The 19,342-nt window shown below is 34.1% G+C and overlaps 1 protein-coding gene across 1 annotated transcript in view; it reads left to right on the plus strand.

Moving 5' to 3' along the window:
- LRP1B (LDL receptor related protein 1B) overlaps positions 1 to 19,342 on the plus strand; it is a 1,811,620-nt gene that overhangs the window by 1,040,268 nt on the left and 752,010 nt on the right. The window contains exon 12 of the mRNA XM_045853515.1: positions 18,513 to 18,693. Within this exon, the coding sequence (XP_045709471.1) occupies positions 18,513 to 18,693 (181 nt within the window). The remainder of the gene's footprint in view (positions 1 to 18,512; positions 18,694 to 19,342) is intronic.

Genomic DNA, 19,342 nt, shown 5'->3' on the forward strand with positions numbered 1-19,342 from the left:
AAAACAAGATATTAAAAAATATCCTGAAAACTCAGGTTTCATATATGACTAAAAGAGGAAAAACAACTTTAAACTATTCAAGATAGATTTTTATTTACCAGAAATTACATTTATTTTCCAGATTTAAAATAGGAAACTATCATATGATCTCTTTATCCCAGACCCAATTTATTCTAGACTAATACCTAAACTAGGAAACTGTATTATGTATCCTCAAACCTTTTTGCCCCTCTTCCCTCTCCCAAAAAACACACAAAAAAGAAGTTATAGCTACCTAAGGCCTTCATTAAATTACTTATCAACTCTCTTCTATACATTAACTTTGATTTTCTCCTTACTTTTCCTGTGTAATTGGAATGAATAAAATTTCTCATCAAAATATGTATTTTGGCTCTGAGATTTTGAGATATAAAACAACTTAACTGTCATTTAGTGTAATATGCAATATTTTTATATAACTTGAATTACTATGTTATGATGATATTTACATATTTGATGTGTGTCATGGTCTAATATTTTAATAAATATATTTTCTTCTTTGATTAGTATATATCTGCCTCCACAGGGCAGCAGTGTTTTCCTGGCTGCAAAATTAGCACTTTTATCTCTGTTACTAAAACAACTTTTCATACACATTTATTGTACATCAAAGACAAAGGTACACATTTTGAGTCGAAAACAGTCACTTTGATATTTTAGCTGTTAAAACTATTTGTAACTTGTCTCAAATTGAGAAATTTTCAATTGTAACATTTAGCTCACTATTATTTCAGGTGAAAAAATCACCAAAAATTAGCTATTTTAAAGTTTAAAATGATATCTAGTGATGTACATGAAAAATATATAATTGTGAGACAAATATGTCTAAAATGTTCTTCACAATGACTAACCATGAAATATTTAGTGTTTCTCTTTTTAAGTATTTTATGTATGGAATTTCAAGGAAATTTGATGCACTCAGAGACTGCATATTGAAAGGTATAGTAGTTTTTACATTGACTACTCTACTAGCTACAGATAACCAATTTAACATTCTTATGTAATTTTGCCAAACAAGTATGTCAGACAACTTTTAATTTGATGTCAAATAAATTCATATTTAGAGAAATCAAAGTGGACTATAAAATGTTTGAGAAATATTTACCCACTTTCAAGGTAGAACTCCAATCTCACAGAGCAAGGTTAATTTTGTCTTCTACGGGATATTTGGTAATATCTGGAATCATTCTTGCTTATCACAGCTGGGGAGGAAGGTGCTATTGGCATCTAGGAGATAGAATCTAGTGCTGCTATATATGATGCAATGCACAGTACAGCTCCCCACTACAAAGAATTATCAGGTCCAAAGTGTCAATAGTGCCAATGTTGAGAAACTCTGTCTTAGAAGATGGAAGGATGTAAAACTGCCACCACTGCATAGGTGCCAAGAGTAGAGAATTAGATTTCAGACCCAAGGCCCCCTGTCTTGCAGAGTTACACAGCAGTAGTGCCCTTCATTTAGTTGCCTATGTGACTAGCTATAGAAATAGTTTATTTAGTATGAGAAGATAGATGTCTCCCAGTTCAGCACACTCAGGAAGGTCCACTAGGGACTGGTTTCCTTAATATCAACAGATAGGACCCTTGAGAATAAGCAAAAGTTACAAGAACTCACTTATCTCTATTGTTCATGAGGATTAAACATATAATCAACTCAAAAATAAATATTCCATGTAAGGGCTTTTAATTTTACAAGAAGAAATATTGTTTATTTAACTTATTATTCTGCTATATAACTGGTAATATTCCTGTGACTTTCCAATAATCTCAGAGTCATCTCCTGAAGCCCCAGGTGTGGTCACGCTTCAGGGCATTTGCATGTGCTGTTCCTTGCGTTGGACCACTGTTCCACCACCTGTCTCCATTCCTCTCTCCTTTACCTAACAGAAGTCTTTGTTTACAGGCCAACTCCTTAGTTAGCCCTTCCTGACCACCCCATATAAAACTGTACAAATACACATGTTCCATATTCCAGTCCCGAATCCTTATCTCCTTTCTCTGGTTACTTTTCCTCTTTAGTGCCTATCCTAGGTATATTTTCCTTGTTTGTTGTCCAGCAATAAGCATGTAAACTTCAGTATGTCCAAGTTTTTTGTTTGTTTTGTTCTTTGACAGATCCGTATGGCCTAGAGCAGCACCTGGCCTCTAGAAAGAAGCTATACAACCAATATTCACTGAATGAATGAATGTGCCCTTTAACAAGACTGTCATTGCTTTACAAAAGTAATTAAACTGATTAAACAGTTTAATCAGTTTAAAATTGATTGAAATTTGCTAAAATTGATTGAAGCATGATTCATTTTTGTTCTAAAATAAGAAACAAGGTCAATCATTATTATTTCTGATTATCTAAAGTTATGTAGTGTATTTACTGAATTTGCTCTTAGAATGGGCTTCCCTGATAATTTTTCAGAAATCTTGTAAACTTTTTACATATTCTCATGATTCTTTTGAACTTCAACTATAATTTTTGATGAAAATAATTAATTATGATTTTTTCTTAACACACTGGAGACATTACTGTCTTAACCCACTTTACCAGACATTCTAAATCAACATCTGATTTTCTTACACAACCTCAAGATTTATTTTTGTGAGTTTTTTTGTGTAATTGCATACTTATCTTCAATGGTTTTATACTATATACTTACATGACTTTTTCTGTACTAATTCCTTTTATAGTTTTGCTGTGAAATTTAGTTTATTGCACCAAAATGTTACAAACAAGAGTATTCAAATCAGTGTTTCAGTTATCTCCCTTTTTCCTACAGATAATGCTGCATCTGTCTACCTTTGGTATCATATGTATATTAAAAATAATGGATTTCCAAAACATTAATTTGTTTCATTACATTTTAAAAAATCAATTTTGAACTAACTTAGTCTATTCAAAAAAATTCAAAATAGTACAGAGAGTTTCTATTTCCCCATACAACCTTCCTAACTGTAATATCTTACAACAATATCACAGTAACAGAAAACAGAATTAGTTTTTTGTTGTTGAAGTACAGTTTTCTGCCTTTTCCCCCTCCCCCTCCCCACCCCCCAAGCCCTCCCACCTCCCTTCCGTTTCCACCCCTCCCCTTGTTATTGTCCATGTGTCCTTTTATAATTGTTCCTGTAAACCCTTCACTCTTTTCCCCCATTATGCCCTCCCCTCTGCCCTCTGGTCATATTCACCCTGTTCTCAATCTCAATGTCTTTGGCTATACTTTGTTTTCTTGTTCATTTTGTTGATTAGGTTCCTGTTAAGGGTTAGATCATATGGCATTTGTCTTTCACCACCTGGCTTATTTCACTTAGCATAATGCTCTCCAGTTTCATCCATGCTGTTGCAAAGGGTAGGAGCTCCTTCTTTCTTTCTGCTGCCTAGAATTCCATTGTATAAATGTATCATAGTTTTCTGATCCATTCATTTACTGCTGGGCACCTAGGTTGCCTCCAGCACTTGCCTATTGTAAATTGCACTGCTATGAACATCGGGGTACATATAGGTCCTTTTGGATTGGTGTTTCAGGGTTCTTAGGATATGATATTAGCACTGGAATTACAGGGTCAAAAGGAAGTTCTGTTTTTAGTTTTCTGAGGAAATTCCATACTGTTTTCCATAATGGTTGCACCCGTCTGCAATCCCACCAACAGTGCACTAGGGTTCCTTTTTCTCCACAACCTCTCCAACACGTGTTTTTTGTTGCTTTGTTTATGATGCCATTCTCAGCAGTGTGAAGTGGTATCTTATTGTGGTTTTAATTTGCATCTTTCTGATGGCTAGTGATACTCAGCATCTTTTCATATGTCTCTAGACCCTCTGTATGTCCTCCTTGGAGAAGTGTCTGTTCAAGTACTCTGCCCATTTTCTAATTGGGTTACTTGTCATGTGAATTCTTTATGCATTTTTGAGATCAATCCATTGTCTGAGGTATCATTGGCAAATATGATTTCTCATAAGTTTGGTTCTCTTTTCATTTTAATGCTCTTTTCTTTAGCTGTGCAGAAACTTTTTATTTTGATGAGGTCCCATTTGTTTATTCTTTCCTTTATGTCCCTTGCTCTGGGGGATATATCAGTGAAAATTACTGCATAGAATATTTAAGATTTTCCTGGCTATGTTTTCCTGCAGGACTTTTATGGGGTCATGACTTATATTTAAATCTTTTATCCACCTTGAATTTATTTTGGTATATGGTGTAAATTGGTGGTTGAGTTTTGTTTTTTGTTTTTTTTTTTTTTTGCATGTACCTGTCCAGCTCTCCCACCATTTGTTGAAGAGGCTATTTTTGCTCCACTTTATGCTGCTACCCCTTTTGTCAAATATTAATTGACTATAGAGACTTGGGTTCATTTCTGGGCTCTCTATTCTGTTCCATTGGTCCATGTGTCTGTTCTTATGCCAGTACCAGTCTGTTTGGATTACAGTGGCTTATAATACTGTTTGATATCAGGTATTGTGATCCCTCCTACTTTGTTCTTCTTTCTCAAAATTGCTGCAGGTATCCAGGGTCATTTATGGTTACATATAAATTTTTGAAGTGTTTGTTCTATGTCTGTGAAATATGCCATTGGTACTTTAATGGGTATTTCACTGAATCTATAAATTTCCTTGGGTAGTATGGATATTTTGATGATGTTAATTCTTTCAATCCATGAACACACTACATGTTTCCATTTGTTTGTGTCTTCCTTAATTTCTTTCTTCCGTGTTGTGTAGTTTTTTGAGTACAGATCTTTTATGTCCTTGTTTAGATTTATTCCTAGGTAGTTTATTTTTCTTGTTGTTGTATCAAATGGGATTATTTTTTACTAATTTCTGTTTCTGATATTTCACTGTTGGTCTACAAAAATGCCTTAGATTTCTGAATATTGACTTTGTATCCTGCTGTTTTGCCAAATTGATTTACTAGGTTGAGTAGTTTTTGAGTGGAGTCTATGGATTTTCTATGTACATTATCGTGTCATCTGCAAACAATAGTTTTTTTTTTCTTCTTTCCAATTTGGATGCTTTTTATTTATTTTTCTTGCCTGATCACTGTGGCTAGGAGTTCCAATACTATGTTGAATAGAAGTGGTGAAAGTGGACAAGCTTGTCTTATTCCTGATCTTAGTTTTTTAGTTTTTAGTTTTTACCCATTGAGTATGATGTTGGCTGTAGGTCTCTCATATATGGAACATATATGTTGAGGAACACTACTTCTATTCCCACTCTGCTGATTGTTTTTATCATAAATGAGTGCTGTACCTTACCAAATGCTTTTCTGCATCTATAGATGTGATCATGTGATGTTTGTCTTTGCTTTTGATTATGTGATATATTACATTTATTGATTTGCAAATATTGTACCATCCTTGCAACCCTGGGATGAATCTCACTTGGTCATGGTGCATGAACTTTTTAATGTATTGCTGGATGTGGTTTGCCAATATTTTGTTGAGGATTTTAGCATCTATGTGATATTGGCCTAAAGTTTTCTACCTTTGTTGTGTCTTTTTCTGGTTTGGGGATTAGGATAATGCTGGCTTCAGAAAAAGTTTGGGTGTCTTTCGTCGTTTTGGATTTTTTTTTGAATAGTCTGTGAAGGATAGGGGTTAGCTCTTCCTTAAATGCTTTGTAAAATTCTCTTGTGAAACCATCTGGTCCAGGTCTTTCCTGCACTGGGAGGTTTTTTTTTTATTACTGCTTCAATTTCATCAGCAGTTATTGATCTCTTCATGCTCTCTGCTTCTTCTTCATTCAGTTTTGGAAGATTATGTCTTTCTAGAAATTTGTCCATTCCATCTAGGTTTTCACACTTCTTGGCATATAGTTCTTTGTAGTAATTTCTTAAAATCCTTTGTATTTCTGCGGTATCAGTTGTAATCTCTCCTTGTTCATTTCTTATTGTGTTTATTTGGGTCCTCTGTCTCTTTTTTTCTTGATGAGTCAACTTAAAGACTTGTCAATTTTGTTGATCTTTTCAGAAAACCAGCTCCTGGATTCATCGAACCTTAGAATTGTGCTTTTAGTCTCTATGTCATTTAATTCTTCTCTAATCTTGGTTATTTCCTTCCTTTTACTTGCTCTGGGCAGTCTTTGCTGTTGTTCCTTGAGTTCTTGTAGGTGTAGGGTTAGGTTGTTTATTTGAAATATTTCTATTTTTTTTTTTTTAGGTAAGCTTGTATTGCTATGAACTTCCTTTTCAGGACTATCTTTACTGTGTCCCATAAGTTCTGGGTTCTTGTGAGTTCAGTTTCATTTGTTTCAAGAATTTTTTTTTACTTCTCCTTTGATCTCATTCTTGACCTATTCATTGTGTAATAGCATACTATTCAATCTCCATGAGTTTGAGTGTTTTTGTTTTTGTTTTCCGTGAGGTTGGTTTCTAGTTTCAGTCCATTGTGGAAAATGCTTGATATGATTTCAACTTTCTTGAGTTTGTTGAAGCTCATTTTGTGCCTTATTATGTGGTCTATTTTTTAAACTGTTCCATGTGCATTTGAAAGGAATGTGCATTTTGCTTCTTTGGAATGAAAGGTTCTATATGTATTAGTTAAGTCCATTTGATATAGGACATTGTTCAAAGCCACAATGACTTTGTTGATATTTTGTTTGAGAGATCTGTCCATTATTGACAGTGGGGTGTTAAAATCCCCTACTATAATTGTGTTCCTGTCAAATATCTTTCTTGAAGTCCTCTAAAATTTTCTTTATGTATCTGGGTGCTCCTATGTTGGGTGCATATATATATTTACAATGTTTATGTCTTCTTGGTGGATTCTTCCCTTGAGTATTACGAACTGACCTTCTGGGTCTCTCTTTATGGCCTTTTTTTGAAGTGTATTTTGTCTGATATGAGTATTGCTACCCCAGCTTTTCTTTCCTATCCATTTGCTTTGAATATTTTCGCTGCCCTTTACTTTCAGTCTGTGTAGGTCTTTTGTTCTGAGGTTAGTCTCTTGTAAGCAGCATATGTGTGGATCTAGATTTCTCATCCATTCAGCTATTCTATGTCTTTCATTGGAGGATTTAATCCATTTACATTTAAGGTTATTATCGATAGGTACTTATTTGTTTCCATTTTTTCATATCTGTATTCTTCTCTCTTTCACTGTTTCTCTTCAGTTCTTAAAGCAGGCCTTTTAGTATCTCTTGCAGAGCTGGTTTGGAGGATGTGTGTGTGTGTTTTTTGTTTGTTTGTTTGTTTTTTTGAGGCTTCTTTTGTCTGGAAAACTCCGTATTTGAGCTTCCATTTTAATTGAGAGCCTTGCTGGATAGAGTAGTCTTGGTTGTAGGCCTTTGTTTTTCATTATTTGGGATATTCCTTGCCAGTCCCTTCTGGCTTGGAGTGTTTCTATTGAGAATTCAGCTGCTAGCTTTATCAGGGCTCCCTTGTATGTTACTTCCTGTTTTTCCCTTGCTGCCTTTAGGACTCTGTCTTGGAATTTTGCCATTTAATTATGATGTGTCTTGAAGTGGGCCTTTTTGAGTTCCTCTTGATTGGGGCTGTCTGGGTTTCCTGGGTTTGTGTGACTTTTTCTCTCATCAAATTAGGGACATTTTCTATCATTACTTTTTCAAACAGGTTTTCTATCCCTTGCTCTTCTTCTTCTCCTTCTGATATCCCTATTTTATGGTTATTATTATGTTTCATGTTGTTCTGCAGTTCCCTTAATACCTCTTCATTCTTTTTGAGTGTCTTTTCCTTTCATAGCTCTTTCTGAGTGTTTTTTTTCTACCTCGTCCTCCAGCTCCCTGACTCCATTCTCTACTTCATTCAGCCTGCTTGTAATTCCTTCTAGTATGTTTTTTGTTTCCAAGATTTTATTGTTCATTTCTTCTTGGTTTTTGTTTATAACTATTTCTTTTTTTTCATACTGTTGTACTTCTCACTCAGTTCCTTGTGAGAACTACAGTTCCTTGTCTGTGAGTTCCTTGACCATCTTTATAACCATTATTTTGAATTCTATATCTGATAGTTTGCTTACCTCCATTTCATTTAGCTATTTTAATGGGCAGTCTTTCATACCTGTTGATTGCATTTTCTTTTTTTGTCTTCTCATTTTAAGTGACTTTTCTTGTTTGTATCTGTGTTTCCTGATGTTTCACTTTGCAAGCTGTCTTTGTAGGGAGAACTACAAAGAAATTCTATGGGGTTCAGTGGTGTGGTCTCTTTGATCTCCTTGTCTGGACCCTCTAGGTTTGCCTTTTCTTATCTTTGTGTGGGCTCTCTTGTTGTACTTGGGTTTTTATCTTTTGGTGGTTCCTTTGTTGGTATTTTTTCTTCTCTAGTAGGTATACTGATATTCTCAGCTCTCACCTATTATTGTATGTGATCAGTGGCAGGGGATAGGAAAAATGGTTTAAGATAGCAAGAGAGTATTTTATGAGATTTAAAGTACCAGCAAGTAAAGAAGAGATAGGAGATTCTCTGGATAAGTATTGCAGTAACTATGATATTTCACCCAACTAGCTACTTTTTAGAAAAAGGTGAGAGATAAGACTCTTGTTAGAGGGGAGGATGATTGTGAGCTGAATCCAGAAAACAGAGTTCTTGTGCAAGGTTAGATGATGAGATATAGTGAGATTAAAGGATAGAAAGTAGGCATAATATAAGAGAGAATAAAGTTAACAATAATAATAATGCTCAGGATTAAAGTGAAGTGGGCTAAGATCTTGGAGGGCTGCTGTGTAGTATGTACAATTGTATGGAACAATTATTTACAATAGTAATGGAATAAGAACAATATAACAAGAAATATATGATTTGAATAACAGAATAAAAAGTACCCAATCAAGAGCTATGTGTTATAGGAACAGAGGTGAAGTGAAAAAAGGAAAATTAAAATACAATAAAGAGAATAAGGAAAACCAGTCAAGCAATGCAATTAAATAGAAAAATAAAATGAGGAAAATTATACATAAGGAAGAGAAATAAAAAATACTAATAAAATAAAAGTGGTAAAAATAATGGAAAATAATAATAATACACATAAACAATAAAATGACAGCTCTATGGGATAGCAAAGTGACATTCATCTCAGTTTTTCAGTTTGGGGGGTTAGCCTTGTGCTCCCCTTTTCAATCTAACTCTGGACCCTTCATAACTCCGTGTCTTATTGTCTCACTTGGAGGAAGAAAAAAAAGGAAAAGAAAAGAAAGGAACCAAAAAGAAAAAAAATAATAAGCCTCCTGCTAACTTTAAACCTGTTCAGTGAGTTCTGCTGGTCTTCCTAGATACCACAGGAAGGGAGTGGCTGGGTTTCACTTTCCTCCCTTTCTATAATAGTTTTGATAGGATGGGGACCAGGTCTGGGCCATAATATTCAGTTTACTGGCCTCTGACCCAGGTCCTTTGTGAGCTGCCAAGCTCAAATCAACCTCTCAGCTGTGTACAGCATGAAACAAGCTGGGCAGCACAGTTCCACACTCGGCCACTCAGTCTCTGGGTGCTCACAGCTGAAATCACCCTTGGGGTGTGCCAGCCACTTTTGAGAGTTCCTTACAAAGCAGCTGCACACCATTCTTAACAAGTGTCCTGCTTTTCACACAGCCCAACTTTCCATCCAATCTGGAGACTATCAGAGTCAGGGTCCTCTGACGCAACCCAACTCCTCCCTTCTCTAGGTGTTGCCTGGCACCCCAATTTCTCTGGTGCCAGTGTCCATAATCCCAGTGGATGTGTACCACCTTTGTGTGTCTCCCACTTCATCTCTATTCCCTCCCAGGGACTTTCAGCACCCAGGGCCCTCCTGGTGTTGGGTTGCCCTCCCCACTCTGGTAGGGGAGGGAGCTGATGATCTAACTCTCTTCCCCATATCCTGCAGCAGGTGCTGGGCCAGGGCCACAGCAGCCCTGGTCCCCTCACCAATCCTAGGGACCTTACAGTCCCAGCTCAATCTCCTCACTGTCTATTTTTCAATGTCCTCTGCAGTTTTGTTCTCCAAACTTCATATAAGCTGAGATTCCATTGACTGTTCACTCTGTTCCTCAGATATTCGGCGAGGTGTTCCAGCTGGGCACAAGGAGAATTTGGCTCCGCTCCCACCCACCTCGCCACCATCTTCTGTCAATAATGCTCTTCATACAGACTCCTGAATTATTTTGATATACTACTATTAAGACTTTTCTCAAATTTTGCCAGTTTTTTCATAATGAATTTAATAGTTATGTCTTCTCATTCTCATATATCTTGAAAATGATTACAATGCCCCAGTGTTTCCTTACATTTGATTTTAATATTTGACTTCCCTTCATATACCCATTTGTTGAATCTCTATATTGTCAGCCGTCATATATATTTTGGTAAGGAAATAAAGCTGTAGTTTATTGAGAATAATAGTTTTTGGTTATAAAGTTGGTATAACATCCTTTCCTTCAGTGATCTTAGTTACCTAATTCCAATCCCTTCCTCTCTTCTATGTACCACTTTTTTCTAATGAATCATTGCTTATATTAACTTTCTTTGACTCTTGCTACTGTTTATAACTTTTCTTTTACAGTTCTAGAGATCAAAGCTTAACATGAAGTACATAGATACATTGGAACATGAGTCAAATTTCCAATGTTACTATATTGACTACTAAGTAAATGTGGGTCCTTGTGAATCACTTTACTTTTCTGGAGCTTCATTTCATTAGTTGTAGACATTAGATTATGTGAGTCTTTAGCTTCTTTTTGCCTCTAAAATACTGGTTTTTAAAAAAGATTTTAGTTATTTATTTTTAGAGAACAAGGAAGGGAGAGAGAATGAGAGGGACATAAACGTTGGTATGTGAGAGAATCATCACATATTTCCTGACCGGGAATTGAACCAACACCATTTTTCTCTTCAGGGCAAAGACCAACCAACTGAGCCACACTGATTTGGCCTAAAATACTGACTTTATAACTAGATTTCTGTCCAGTTTTATTATTATATCTTTCCATTGCTCACTGCTTTAGTCTTGTAAAGCTACCTGAGAACCAAGAAGGGCTATGACTGCATTTTCTTTCATCTTTATAGAAGGGTTTTTTGAGATCAATTACTATATTAACAGCTTGACTTGCTTTATTATATTTACCTATTACCTAAACATTCATTTTCATGTTCTTTTTTCTCTCTGGTTATTAATGTGAGTCTGAAACAAGTATCCTTTTCTTTTATTGAATGTAGAAGAGTAAGGTAAGCTTTAGCAGGGTGGCTACATGGGTAACACATTTGTTCTTTGTGGTAATGATAAAACAATGAAAATTACAGCCTCTGGCTTTTAAGTTCAACCTGAAATTCGTGATTTTGTATTTCACTAAACATGATGCCTAAGCAAAGTGTGTGCAACCTTGTTTAAAAACTTCAGTGAAAATTATCAATTGAAGTGATGTAACTATTTGAGTGTTTAAATGATCAAGTGCAAAAAAAGAAATATTGAAAATATAATAAAACATGATTTCTAATAGAGCTGTCTTTTCATCTAATATGAAAGAGATTGAGTAATTTAGTATTAAAGCAATAAGTTCTAAAGTATTTTTATTTTAATAAGTGCTAACATACTTCATATGACTAAAGGAAATATACAAGAATAGGTGTGATATTTTGCCTTCAGAAATTGAAGCAGTTTTTGCTCTGCTCTCTTTCAGTAAATAGGCAGAATTGGGTAGTTAAAGGACATTAGTGGAAATTACTTTCTTTTTTCCCCAGTCACAATGAGGACTCATATTTTGTATTTTTTCATGGGATGGTTAGTCAGATGTGACCACAAGTGGAGACAGAGGGAGGCTCAGGAAAACAAAGCATATTATATTCATAGGTCCTAGAAAAGGAAGGCACAGCACGTCACACAGGACCATGAGGGAAAACCATCGGGTGGTCAGGAAGCAAAAGACTATGTGAAGGGAAAGCATTAGACCACAGTTTTTATTAAAGTTTCTGAGGAAAAGGCAAGACAGGACAGTATAAACAGGTTAGGTTTGGCTAGTTTGAATAATCCCATTGGTTTTTAAACTATAGAGATGGTCACGAGTTGTCTGGTACCTGACTCTGGGATGATTAATACATAGGAATATTGCTTCCTCTAGTCCTCTGGGGTATAAGGGCTAGAGAGAGGAAGTAAGATTCTGAATTAGTTAGTTTGCAAATCAAAAGTATGTTCCCTCCTGGCTGGACCCTTTGTTATCCTGAAGAATTGGCTATTTCTGAGAAGGGAAGTCTTCCTACCCCTCAAGCCTGATGCAAAGTGTTTTGTTTTTTTTTTTAAGATGTCAATACATCATAATGTGCAGAAAGTAAAAATATTAAGATATCTTCAACACAATTCTTATTTATGGCAAAAATTTAGAGTGGAGTATTGTAAAATGAGCTTTATACTCATTGCATATTTGTGGGAGATTTCTTAAATTAGAAGTTATTTTGCCCTCCATAGTATATACCTTGCAGTATTCATCTGAAAAGAATAAGTACAAAGTGTATTTTTTCCTTTAAGAACATTCAGCAAAATCATTTTCAGGTTACAGGAAGGGTGATGGTGTATTAGTCAGGGTTCTCCAGAAAAAAACAGAACCTGTAGGATTGGTACACAGAGAGAGAGCAAGACAGAGATATATTTTAAAGAATTATCTTAGATAATTGTGGAGGATGGTAAGTCCAAAATCTAAAGGGTGGGTCAGCTGGTGGTAAACCCAGGAAAGTGCTAATGTTGCAGCTAGAATTTAAAGACAGTCCACAGCCAAATTACTTCTTCCGAAGGAAACCTCAGCCTGTTTTCTCTTAAAGCCTTCAAGTGATCCAATGAGTCATCCAATGATGACTCATCATGGAGAGTCATCTGCTTTATTCAAAGTGTACTGATTTATATGTTAATATCATCTAAAAAATACCTTCCCAGCCATATCCAGACTGATGCTTATGCAAATATCTGTGTGCTGTGGCCTAGACAAATTAACTCATAAAATTAACCATTACACATGACTCACTGAACAATATGCTTTAAGGTGTGGTAGTATAAACCTAGTGAGTCACATTAAGAGCAATATCTTGGAACCTAGAAAGGATTATAATTTGAGGTCATATTTGTGCATTTACGTGTGTGTTCTCTATATCGTTATTTATTAAAGATGATCAAATTATAACTTTTTTGGGAGCTTTCCTTGGGAGGCAAATCTTCATGGATCCCTTACATGGAAATTTATGCATATCTGAAAGTGAGACACTTATAGCCTTTTATTCTGAAGTATGATCACAAGAATGTTAGTATAGAAAAGAGCTTTGGAAGAAAAGATGGAGTATTCCTCCAGTGCAAGGGCAGGCCTTCTCATTGCCTATTATGGAAGATTGGGGTTTGCTAAGTTCAGAATTCTTCTGCCCTAATGCAAGTCATTTCGTGAAGGCATCCACATGGACCCAACTTAGTCACTTCCCCTGGACTCTGAAATAAGGGGAACTGACACCAATCTACTGATAACTATTCTTGCTGTGTCATGAGTGATAAAGTCCTTTATATCTGACCTACAAGTCTTGCATTGTCTGTCATCATCCAAGAAACCATAATGAGCTAAATTGACTTGAAAGTAAGATTAAATTTCAGTTCTTAACAGTTCTTAAAAACTCTCATTTTGATCATTACTTTAGATTAATTTATTGGTGACTATAATGCATACTGTGGCACTCTCTTTACTCTTACATATACTCATCACTGCACCAAAGGTGAAATATTTCAGTTTTATAGACAATCTGTATTACCTTCTCCCCCACAAATCAAAATTGACAATATGCCAGGGACAGGTGATATAGAATACTAGTCTGATCAAAGACTTCTGTAACCTCATGGGATCAAAAATGCAGCAAGCAAATGTTACTGCCACACTGTTAATTAAATCAGCTTAATTCACTTAGGCCAGATGCTTATGAGTTGTGAACTACATGAGTATGAGGCAAGAGAGTTGTCCAAGTGCTTACTCTAAGGTAAATACCACATCCCTGGCCCTCAGCATGTCGACATGGAGGTTGCACACACAGTTATTTAAGGCACGTGTCTGTACCTTGCACTCATGAAGACAATTTTGTAATTCTTCCTTCCAATTCATAAAAATAATGTTCAGACTAAGGATAGAAAGACTTGGATACATGAGAAAAGTACAAGCACTGCATTTTTATTATGACAATTAATTTCCAATCAATTCCTTATTATGTTAAACAAATTCTATTGCAAAGCACTAAGGCTTATGGATTATTATGGATATACAGCTTATATGCCTTAAAAAAACTAAGACAACTGCTTTCATCCTTTCTGTTTAGTTTTTTTTAAAATCTTGGACCCATTTTTTAAAGTAGAAAATTTCATTTGTAATATATAAAACTTTAATTCTTGCCTTCACTTATGTGGCTTAGTTGGTTGGAGTGTCATACTCTAAACTGAAAGGTCATGAGTTTGAGTCCCAGTGTGGGTATTTGCCTGCATGTTGTGGGTTCCTATCAGTGTTTCTCTCCCTCTTCCTCTCTACCCCTATCTCTAAAATTGGTAAGTATTTCTTTGGGGGAGGATTAAGATAAAATAAAAACAAAACTTTAATTCTCTTCTTCTCTATAAATGTATAGTATCTAAAAGTCAGAAATACCAATAATAATGTTTTAGTTTAAAAATAGGCTTTTCTTCACCCTTTAACAATACTTATTTTATCTAATCCAAGGTATTAAATTAATTTAAATTACTTTTCTGTCTTATTTATTTGTTTTGTCTTTAAATAAATAAATCATCCCTGGCTGGGTAGCTCAGTTGGTTGCAGCATTGTCCAAATATACCCTGGTCAGGGCACATGCAAGAATTAACTAATGAATGCATAAATAACTGGAATGACAATGGTTTGTTCTCTCTCTAAAATCAGTAATTAAAATAAATAAACATATATATGTATTTCCTCTTTAAATACATTATATTTATTTGTTTTAAATAATTATATAATTATCCCTTTTAATTTACATGAATTTTATTATAATTCCTTATTTATCCTTATTTCCTTAATGGTAGTTATCAATTGTAGGAAATAACATTGATACTTAGAGAATTTTTCACTTAGGTGAAAAATCTAGGTTTTGATAAGATATATGCTTTTTAACTTACATTTATATATTATGTTCTATTATAAAAGTTATTTTATAGAACAATGCTTACAAAGGTAAGATTTTACTAATTTAAGCAAAAAATAATATATTAATGTTAAATATTTACAGAGTGCATGAAAAAGTCATTTTTTAACATGAAGTATATGAATGTCTCATTTTTTTCACTTGAAATGTAACATATACACATAATCTAAAAAATTACAAGAAACTACTATCTACTGCAATTTTCTATTTTAAAAAAATAGAAGTAGAAACATGTTGCATTCTTGCTCATTGATAAATGCGGTGGGTATTTTATGAAACCTAAAGGAGATTTTGACCAGATTCAATAACTGTTCATACTCTTTATTTACTCTTAGTTATATAATAATAATAATAATAATAACAATAACTAGTAAATGTTTATTTTCAAATGTAGAATGGTTGAACTTTCCCCAAAGTTTTCAAACACAGTACTTGCTTTTTTTTTTCTTTGAATAGTCATGTGTTTCCTTGGGGTAGTAATTAGTATTTCTGTTGGTCACCAATGTTTTCTGAAATTAGAGTGCCATAAAACTCTGTGTCCTGATTACCTTGTTGAAGGATGTTGGTCATTTTTTAATAGTCTCAGGTGGGCCCCAACCAAACTTTCTTGAATGAAAAATCAAATATACACAAAACCAATGCTCTATATATCTTAGCATTCCATGTAAGTTAAAAGTTAATTAAAGGAAGATGCTACAAGATATGGAGGCAGACCACTTCCCTTTATCAATGTATAATTTATTGAGGAAAGGATTCCTTGAGTGTTTAGGCTTCTCCTACAAGTATAGCAGAGAAAATTTTTCTAGGCCCTGTTAATGACTGCCTGAAATGATTCCCAATTTCCACATAGACTCTTTTGTAATTTCTTTAAAATTTGTATTCAGTTTCATTCTTTCCAGAATAGATAAAAACAAGCAAAACAAACAAAATAAGCAATATTAAAAAACACTCTATGCTAATTATTTCATTGCTATCTTAATAAACTAGATAGGGAGATAAAGGGAAGGTTATTATAATCATGATACTCTAGAAATAATATTAATAGCAACATTTAAATATATTTACTATGTGCCAACCATTACTTTAAGAATTTTACATATGTTAATTTATTTAATTCTTAAAACAATGCTATGAATTTTGGAATGTAGAATACTTGAACTCTATCCAAAGGTAGTAAAGAAATATAATCTAGCAAATTTCTCTTTATCATATACTTTTCTTGCATTTGAGTAGTCATGTATGTCCTTGGGTGAGTAAGGATATATTATACCCATTTTAAATATCAGGAAATTGAAGATAAAAAAGCTAAGAAACTTGTTCTCCTAGAGAGATAGTATAGTGACTGGCAGAGCCTGGGCAGTGTGATTCCAGAACCTGGATCCTAACTACTACATTCTGCTTTTTCTAATTCAATGTCATTCAACTTTTACTGTTTATTCATAACTGGCTCTTCATATACAATTTCTAGTTAAAGTTGGTCATTGGTCAAAATGCAAGAAATATTATTAAATAATTATTTTAAAAGAAAAACATAATGTATATTTCTATTAAATAGCACCCATAAGGAAAAGATTCAGAATTTACATTAAGTTTTATTTTTACTTGATGCATTAATAAAAACGAACATGTATGGGGAATTTACAGTATGGCAGTCAGTATGTTGGCTATTTTACATGCAGTAACTAATTTACCCTTTGTTATCACACTATGGAGCAGGTGCTATTATCCTTACTTCACAAATGGAGAAATTAAAGATCAATATGACTGAGTTGCTTACCTAAATGTCAGAAACAAAATTTCAATCCAGATGATATTGCAACTGTTTAATATGAAAAAGTTAGAAGTTTTGAGTCACATGTCAAAAGGAAGAATTTTAAAAATAAGATTATTGAGGAAGGAAATTTCCATGCTGCAGTAGAATTCAAATATAATACAACTTTTGAAAATCAACTAACAAAATAAAAGTCAACTACTGTCTATAATAAGTAGAAAAGAGCATACTACTACTGTATTCTCTTTCCATTATGCCAGAGCAGGAAAGTGCTCATAAAATTAAGTGTCAATAAAGTAAAGAGAAAATTAAACCTTTTTTTTTAAAGCATAGGAACAATTAACCTGTGAAAATTACTCATATTGGATGGTAATGAAACAGATAGCTTAGTGAAATTGAGAACATATCTGATTCACTATAATGGGATTTTCAGTTAGATCAAATCACATGTTGTATTAGTCATTTTGAGCCAGCACACATACTGATTAGCAAAAAAGGTTACAAAAGAAAATTTCCCAAGGTCAGAGGGGCTGTGATTAAAGAACATGATGATAGCAAATACGTACTGCATCTGCATGTGAGGGAATGCCATGTAGCTCCCCAGTAGTGCCTCTACGATCTCCAATGCACAGCTCTGTCTCTAATGCACTATTACCCCTTGGTTTGCCCAGTAAGTTCCAGTTCTCTGCTTCCTTGAGAACTAGGAGAAAGAGGCTTCCTTGGTTTAAAAAGAAGAAAAGGAGTTCACAGTAATTCCTCATGCAATAAAGGAGTAGAACTATCATTATGCTGTTGTGGTAAGGTTGGAGAGTAGTTTACAAAGTGTGAAAAATGAGGGCAGAACTCCCCATAGGAGCATGGTGGTTTTAACGGTCTATACATTGAGGATTACGTGACCTGGATTTTGATCTCCATTCTACCACCTCTTGTGTGATAATAGACTATAAATCTTCACTTTAAAGTGATAAAGTTTTCCCTTCTGTAAAGTGGTTGAATTAGATTAGCTCATAAGATTATATTTTTGTAATATCATTTTGAATTATTACTATCTATATCTTATAGAAGCCTGCAATTGTACCCTTTTAAAACAAGTCTAGAATACATAGACATATTTCAGTGCTCTTTGCAATTCATTGTTCATACATTTCCATGATGAGAGCCTGTTCTGCGCTTTCAAAGGCTTGCTTCTGCTGAACCCGCATATTTCTTGGCAAGAGAACATTCATATTCTTTTGATTGCTCAAATTAAATATTGCAAATTTTAACACACTTTCAGAACATTACTTGTTCACATTACTTGACTTTTTCCTGAAAAGTCTGTATCACTCTATTTTTGTTCTGAGAACTCATCTTTCACCCTTTTTGCTCTCATCACTTATATTTTATTTATTTCTGAAGTTTACTGTTTCAAATAAAATATATCAAAAGAGGGTCTATCATTCACATAAAATGGCATTCGAATTAAAATGGGAAAATATGCTCTGGAATGATAATACTTGCAAAAACACACTATGAAGAATTCTTTTCTTTTTGAATTAAACTTTTTATTAAGTAGAACATAAGCAGTTGACAATACTGAAAATTTGGTTCCTCTCTTTTTATTGCTTTTACAGATCTAGATAATGTGGAGGGCATTGCCGTGGACTGGATTGGAAATAACCTTTACTGGACAAATGATGGCTACAGGAAAACCATTAATGTGGCCAGGCTGGAAAAGGCTTCTCAGAGTCGGAAGACTCTCTTAGAGGGAGAAATGTCCCATCCCAGAGGCATTGTGGTAGATCCTGTTAATGGGTATGAAATATTCTATCAGCTTTATATAAGAAAAATATATTAAATTTATTTTTACATATTTCATGTAAAAGTTTTATTTAAATTCATGTGTGAATACACACTTGAGTGGTCTGATTGGGAAAATAACTTATTTAGTGATTTTCTCTTCCAGAGCATATGCTAAATAAACATGTCAAAATACATTGAACTGAAATAAATAAATTATCTCTATAAAGTATATATTTCCTTGATTTATTCAGACAAGCACCATAATTCTCCATTTTAGACAGCTTGACACCAAGATAAATAATCAATTAAATAAGAGAATCAATCAATTTATTTTTTAAAGGTTATTGAAATTTAATATATTCAGAAGTAACCAAAGCAATCATGTGAATTTGTAATGAAGTGGAACCCACACAAGGGAAAAAATAGCCAAGTTTGTGTACATTTAGTGTGGGCCAGACATTTTGTTGACCAGGTTAATATGCTCATTTTCTGTCATCCTCACAACAATTCTTGGAATTAGTTGCTAACTTCATCATTGTTTTACAAAAAAAGAAATTGGTAACCAATCTTCAAAAACTCTTCAGTTATTAAGGGACTGGGTAGATATTTATTTTATTTAAACTTTTTATGGGGTAGATATTTAAACCCCAGCTGCCTGTCT

The sequence above is a fragment of the Phyllostomus hastatus genome, unplaced genomic scaffold, assembly GCF_019186645.2.
Source record: "Phyllostomus hastatus isolate PE091 unplaced genomic scaffold, TTU_PhHast_1.1 phas_contig_1, whole genome shotgun sequence".
Lineage (NCBI taxonomy): Eukaryota > Metazoa > Chordata > Mammalia > Chiroptera > Phyllostomidae > Phyllostomus > Phyllostomus hastatus.